General features: G+C 34.0%; 1 protein-coding gene across 6 annotated transcripts in view; it reads left to right on the forward strand.

The window, feature by feature from the left end:
- Positions 1–7,352, forward strand: part of LOC109031971 (dual specificity calcium/calmodulin-dependent 3',5'-cyclic nucleotide phosphodiesterase 1A) — a 423,891-nt gene extending 416,539 nt beyond the window's left edge. For all 6 annotated transcript variants that reach the window (XM_072302257.1, XM_072302261.1, XM_072302260.1 and 3 more), the window contains one exon: positions 440–7,352. In XM_072302257.1, the coding sequence (XP_072158358.1) occupies positions 440–540 (101 nt within the window). In that variant the 3' untranslated portion in view covers positions 541–7,352. The remainder of the gene's footprint in view (positions 1–439) is intronic.
- The last annotated feature ends 12 nt before the right edge of the window (positions 7,353–7,364 follow it).

The following is a 7,364-nucleotide window of genomic DNA, read 5'->3' on the forward strand; positions in this document are numbered from 1 at the left end:
AGAGATTATCAGCAAATGGACGCTGAAACTGCAAAAACATGTATCTCATTTGCGGTGTTTCAAAATCTTCTCCCATTTCACTTTATTACACAAAAACGAATCAAAACTACTGCTCGAAATTTTCACAGAATGGTCTTCACGCAGAGAAGAAAAATTAGGGTTGTGTCATAAAAATAACCTTAGGTATTTTCTCATTTAAAAAATAAATTGTGACAGAAATTCTGTGCACAGACTGGTTTGCATCACGATGTTGATGCAAACCCAGATACGTATTTTTGCAATTTCACTGTCAAAATGTGCCTGTGCTGTTATGCCACTGCTAAAGATGGCACATACTGAATTCAGGATTTTGCAAAAATTGAAATTTTCATGAAGTTTTATGGTTGTTACTCTCCAGCTCATTACGAACTCTCTTTAACTTATGGATTTTTTATTTCAGATGCAGAACAGAGAGCTGCCGCTGAAGCATCGAAAGTGGATGTAAAAGAATCGAGTAGCGACCCCTTGTTAAGCAAATCTCCCTCCTCAACTGAAATGTGAACACCACTCGTAACTATAAGTACCTATACCTTAAGTAATATTAATCTCAAATCTCAATCTAATACCAGTCTTAAAAGCGTGGGATACCCAGAGTATGCTACCCATCTCCCCTTTCTTATTGGTTTTATATTATCTGCGTGTGCTAGATTACGTCTAACTTGTTGCCTACGTCTCACCACTTAACTCTTGGAAGACTTGATTCTTTCGGAAGCAATTCCCAGTGTGTTTTTGAAAAAGCTCATTGATTGGGTGTAGGAAATTTTATCAGTCTGGAAATACATAGACTGGTAAGTCCTAAAAACATTAAATACGGTTCAATGATCAACTCCAATTTTGTAGTTAATCCTTCTTTCAAATCTGAGAATAACGGAAATGTGTTGATTTGAACACTTTGATCAATTTCTGCACTTAAATACGAATTTTAAAGAAGAACTTCAATCAGTGTCAACTTGCCTTCAAATTTGCTTTTCTCTTCCTCATTTGATCCTTTTTGTTCTCAACTTTGGAATGGTACGTTTGAAGCTCTTATACATTTTTCAAACGCAAACGATCAAGTTATTCCCGCCATATTTCTCTCTTTTTGTGCATATAAATGTTGATCTGCTCAGCAAAAGTGGGTGCAAAAACGTTGTCGAGTAACTGCCGAATAATGGGCAGCTATTTTTGCTGCGTCTCAGTAACATACTTTTTGTCAGTTGCCAGATGAGGGATCTTTCTTGATTTACAAAACGTTTCCTGTTTGAGCAATATTTACACTGTAAGTCAAGGTGATAAAACTGAATAATCGTGCATAAACATGTATCCTTACAAAACTGAAAGCTTTTACTATCAAAACATTTGTGTCCGTCGTCTACCTGGGAAATGCTTCCGTGAGTATGAATTTTAATTTATTTGTGAAAAACGGGGCAAAATTGCCGCAACAACTTGTGCAATTTTACAATCCATGCACTTGCCATATTCAGTTTTTGATCACCACAAAATGACACAACGAATTTCCCGATCATACTTAATTGGGCTTCTTTCCGCACTCCTCATAAATTTTTGACCCCTATTTTGAGCTTTCCTGTCGACTCTCTATCCATTCAGTTTGCCACAGCTTACGTAAATATTATGTTATTATAAACCGGGAAAACTTTTCTGAAGCTGAAAATATTTAGATCCGTACAAGGTAAAATTAACTAATGCACCCATCTTCAAGAAATCAAAAAATAGCCACACTGCTCTGAGTTTATCTTCAATCAAATAATGGCACCCGAGGAATGAATCGCACTTTCTGTTCTTTTCCAAATGAAGAGAGCATTTTCAAAACATTTGGAGTGCAATCAGATTTTGCTATCCTTGTGTAACTTTTTCTTTTTTTGGCTTAAATAATGGGGCTCAAGAATATTATACTTCCCCTAAAATTAAGATTAAAAGGAGAAATTTCCTGTGTGAAATTGTGATTGAAGGAAAAAATATGTTGAATTCCAATTCTTCAATTGTTCAAAACTTCGTACCCTCTTTAATACTACACGTCCAGTTTACATGATTACAGAAATTTTCATTGGCTTGTAAGGTCGGACAGAATAACCATATTTTGTTTTTTGTCTCAATAAAGAGAGTTTTTTCCAAATCTAACTTTTTGCATTAAATGAGAGTGTGATACAACATCCATATTTGAATTTTTTCTAAAGTCTTGGCGGATAGTCAAGTATGTTTTCTTAGTAAGAAATCTTGAAACTTTTGTCAAGTTTTACATTTAATAGAAATGCGGGTGGATCATTTTAAGTTTTTAAATGGTAGCACTAATGAAAAGTAACTTGAGAACGGGCTCTTTTGTATCCAAATTTGTGATGGTATGAGAACAAATGTACATTTGATTGGCTAGGGATGTATCAATGGTTTTATTACATTTCAAGAAATCTCTTGTAATGTTTAAGTTAAAAAAATAGAAAAATTTAAAGCCTACAAACCTTTGAAAGCTGTGAGACTTTGACTATTTGCTTCGGACATGAACGTTTAGAAGTTTACAAAAAATTTTGTTCGCTTTCCATCATTGTTTAATCTCTTGAACTTGATTTCATTAGATAATTTTGTAATTGGAAAGTATAATAGAGCCGTCTCAAAATGTATTATGCAGCATATAATTTCAAATTAGCCAGTTCAAAGGCCAAAATATACCTAATATCATTTCGGTGCATGCATTGCATCGAAAAGTACTTAACCCTTAATGGCACGAATTAATTTTGGGTTTCAGATTCTGGGGGACACATATCTATGCTGTTGCTCTCATAAAAAACATAGGGTCTTACATTTTCTCCTCAAAACTGCGAAATTGGGATAGAATTATTTTTTCAACATAAAGAAAACATCTTTCCACACAAGAATAGTTCGATATTTGCAAAACCAAAAAATGTATTGTTACGAACATGTAACAAGGGTTAATAGATTGAGTAAGACTTTGAAAAAAACCTGATACTAAGTAGACGTGAAAGGGAGCTAATCGCTAATACACAATTAACTCTATTTCTCATACATAGCGGAAGGTTTATTTCAACCCTAACCAACCCTCAAACCGCAACGTGACACCAATATAATGGCCAGTAAGACATTTTGGCAACAAAATTTCCTATAGTTTGCAATTTTATCAACAACTGTTAGTTTCCATCTTTATAATTGTATTGCCCTCTGCTCCTCTAAAATGACAAAAAAGAGACGAAAAAAAGAACAATTAAAGTAAAAAACAAAACCTGATGAATTTTTTAATCGGAATCATGCTGTAATTGTAGCCACTGATTAAGTAATGAGTAGGATTAGCCGTCAGAATTGTCTGATGTAAATCGTGATAAGACTGCAAATTGTAATTAATAGTAAGTCTAATTTATCCAAAAAGTTAATATCAGTATTTTAAATGTAAATAATGTACAACATGTTTTTTCTTACTTGCAACTTATTAATTTTTTCCCTCCTTTTCCATTTGGTTTTTACCTCTTTTTGTTAGAAATTTTATTAGAAGTTTATTTTTAACTGTTATTAGTTTTGTAGTCGTTAAATCTTTAGTATTGTTGTTAGAGGTTGAAAAGCTGCTCATAAATTATGACTCAAGAGTGAAGAATACATAGCAGCGAAACGTTTTGCAAGTACTTACCAATGGTTAAGAAATAATTATTGAGAATCTTTCTTGAAAGTTGTGTTTTAATGCCACTGATGACCGGGCAATAATTTAGCGGGACAGAATTTTATCGTCCACAATCAAAAATATCACCCAAGTTTATTGCGTTGTTTTAGAGAGGACTGTATCTCTGCCTCAAGTTGATTATGAGATAATTCATGTAACAGAACACACTCTCTTCTCTTTGTGGCCGATTTTGAAATGGAAGATTTTACTTCTATTACCTATGAACTTTGATTTAATGGACAGAAAAATTTGGTAAGTGTAAAAAATGAGTTATAAGGAAGCTATGCAACTTCTTACGCTGTGTTCTCAGCATCTTGTGTTTTGATCTCTTTATACTTCACATCATTGAGAAAGTTCAACTGTCCTTGCGATATCTGCTGTCGATACCTGAGTAGCATAGCCTGCAATAATTTGCAATTTCAGCATCTGGGTGTAGCGCATTGCCTATCTACTACATACGGGGGCTCCTCTCACTAAAATGTATTCCAATAAAATTGAATGCATTGCAATTTTTCTTTACATTCCTGTCTGTCTCACACATGGAGCTCATTTAATTCATCGTTTAAAATCAGCATTTCGACTGCGTACGTCCGCAATCACATGTCTCGTTTGCGCTGTCTGAAACTCTCTGCCTCTATGTTATTTTTATAGAGGAGGAAAAATTGACATCATTTCTGTGAGTTTATGCAGAATTTTCTTCGAACAGAGAAGAAAAATCAAGGTAGTTTTAAAGAATTGCCGTTGAGTAGTTTTCAGTTTAAAAAATGAAATATGACAGGAAGTCTGCGACATCGTAAACCGAGTTATGTGATTGCCGACTTACTCTGTCGATTTATTGATCAAATGATGTAAGTAAAGGTATTGCAGTCTCACGATGAAAAAATGAAATTGCAACTTCATTTCAATATTGTTATCAAACTTTGCTACTTGGGCAACTATACTAGAGCAAAGCTGTATTAAAAAGAGTGTGTCACTCAAAAGTGTGATGGTAAAAACAAAATTTGTTAATATGATGTGATGTGTCAAGAATTATTGCCAAGTCCCTAATCATAATCAATCAATAAACTTATTTTTTCTTCACAAACCTACGAATAAATTTCGCTGCCACTTCCTAAAGAAAAAGTCAAGGGCATCAAAATCGTGAAAAAAAACCAAAGAAACCTGAAAATCTGCTATTAAGTTACTGAGGCAAGGTATTACAGTGTTATTTATCGGATCTTTTGTGATTATGATCTATCTACAGAGTGCCATTGTTTGCTTTAATTTGTGAGAGTTTAAATGTTTGTTGTAAGTTATCCTAAGCACAATTAAGGACCTATCTTTGTTCAGGTGGTTGTATGACTCCTTCAAGAATAATTTGATAGCTATCACAGCTGATGGATCAATTGATCACGTCTGAAGTTTGATGTGTTCATAAATCTCTGAATGTCATATATCACTGTATAATGTCTCAGATATTCATTTCTAAAACTTTACCGAAAAATACTTTAAAATACCTAACTCTGGAAAAGGGAATAAGTAATACCTAACTCAGTATTTACTCTTGCGTGTAAATACCGCAAATTGAAAGACCGAATGCATTGCAGCAGGTATTCACGGAGGACCTACGCTATTTCAAAATATTTTCAATTTTGTATTTTAAAACTTTACAAACTACAGTTTTGTACCACTTCCAGTGATTTTTCAATGCTGCATGGTCTGGATACCCATGAATTATTGATTGATTAATTTACTATCCAATTGTTCCCAAAAGCACTACAAATGTATCACCAAACTAGTTTCTTCTTATATTTTTAGCGTGTTCAACGGAACTGACCTCAAAGAGTTCCCCAAAATGGTGTGGCCAAAATTTGGTGTAAGATTGAGAAGCCTTTATCGGAGAGAGACAAACCTATCACCTCTCATTGCCATCATACTTGAAAAAAGTGGCAAACTTTCCTCTCAGCTCCATCTGCTTTGTCTTCTTAAATTTGTCATCTCTGACAGTCTTTATCATCATACCACAAAAGTAGCGCCAGCCCCTAAAGTTTCAGGCCGAACCATTGTCCTCCGCTGTTTGTATACACTATTTGTTTCTCCACTAGGATCTGATTGAGAACTCGATACTCTACCCTTATCAAACATTTTATACTCGAGATTATGTATCACAAACGATCACTTTTTTGCATAAAAATTAGTTAAGCTCAAATAAATAAAAAATTATCAATAGGATCTGCTTACGTTGTGTCGGTTTAACATTTTACCATTAGGAACTTCATTACCTGTGTGTTTCCCATTTAATTGCCTGACAATGTAACTATGTATACCCTATCATACTTCATCTCTTCGTATTTCCTTCAAGATTCTGATTCTGAACTTAAATTCTGAGTACTTGGAATGCTGCCCAGTCATGTTATAATTGATTTGTTTTTTGCTTTCCTTATATTATTGTCACCCAACTTCACCAAGAAAGAGTTGAGAAAGAAACGAAAGAAAAATTTTTTACTTAGAATCTAAAAGTAAGCACAGGTATAAATTTGAAAAAAGGTGGGGACCTGAGACAGCAACACAGCAATAAATTCAAAAAAATCTTTCCTTGTATTCAAGAAGCCCCTTAACCTTGTAAAACGATCCTAATGGAAGGACGCCATTTTTCAAAACGTACCTGTTAATAGAGGGAGCCCTAAAAGAAAGCGTATCTCTTAAAGCATTTTCTTGTATGTCTGTTCTGCATAGTAAAATCCAAATTTTTTTTCAACTTGTCAATGAAAGCCATTGTAGATTTGCACAAGTTTTTTTTAGCTCTGAGCCTCCCTTCTGCAAGATTTAATCGTAAGAAGTTAATTCAAATTTAAATCTGAAATGTTTTCACAGATATGACCTTTGATAGAAAGTTTCTTCACTAATTTTAGGAGTCAATACGAAAGAGGCTCAGATATGTCTTTCCAGTAGGGTCCCTTGATTTAATTTTGTTTGCAATGGCCCAGAAATTATTTATTTAACTCTCTGGCTCTCATATTTTGGGTAAGTTTAAGAACCTTCATCGTCAATGATCATGTTTCCTTGTCCTTGCATGTGCCAGTTTCTTTTCGGCTATTTTCAACTTATTTTTAATTTATCTTTACGGGACCATGTGAGGTGATAGCTATTTTAAAAGTTTATAAATATTTATCTATTTTGCACAGTAGCGAATTTCTTACTTACATTTTCAGTTCACCGGTATTTTTCCTACACTAAACGCATTTCAACGTTTGAACCGAATGGCCAAATTTATCGTAATTTCTCAATCATAACTCTTTGAAAGTTCATTTTATAAGTATTGTTGTTAGCGTTTTGAAGCTCTTCTAAAAGGTGATTGATGTAACCAGTGTTTTGAATCAGCAGCTTGCAATTCAGCTTGAAGATTGGATCTCAGTCCATAAGGATCGGATGTTGCCACTTCAATTATAAGCCCAACTCATTTTACTGCATACATTTTTAGAATTGAAAACTACCTATGCCAGACTGTGAGCATATTCTTACTATTCTGGCATCAGGTCCATTACGTAAAATTCAAGATTCATCTCACTGGTTACAAATATTTGCCTGCTGTTTATTCAGCCAATGCATATGCAATCTCATTCTTTTATCTTTCCAAAACGAATTCTGTAATAATAAAGACTATTTTCTAAAGTAAGCTCAGAAAATG

This window comes from Bemisia tabaci, chromosome 7, assembly GCF_918797505.1.
Source record: "Bemisia tabaci chromosome 7, PGI_BMITA_v3".
Lineage (NCBI taxonomy): Eukaryota > Metazoa > Arthropoda > Insecta > Hemiptera > Aleyrodidae > Bemisia > Bemisia tabaci.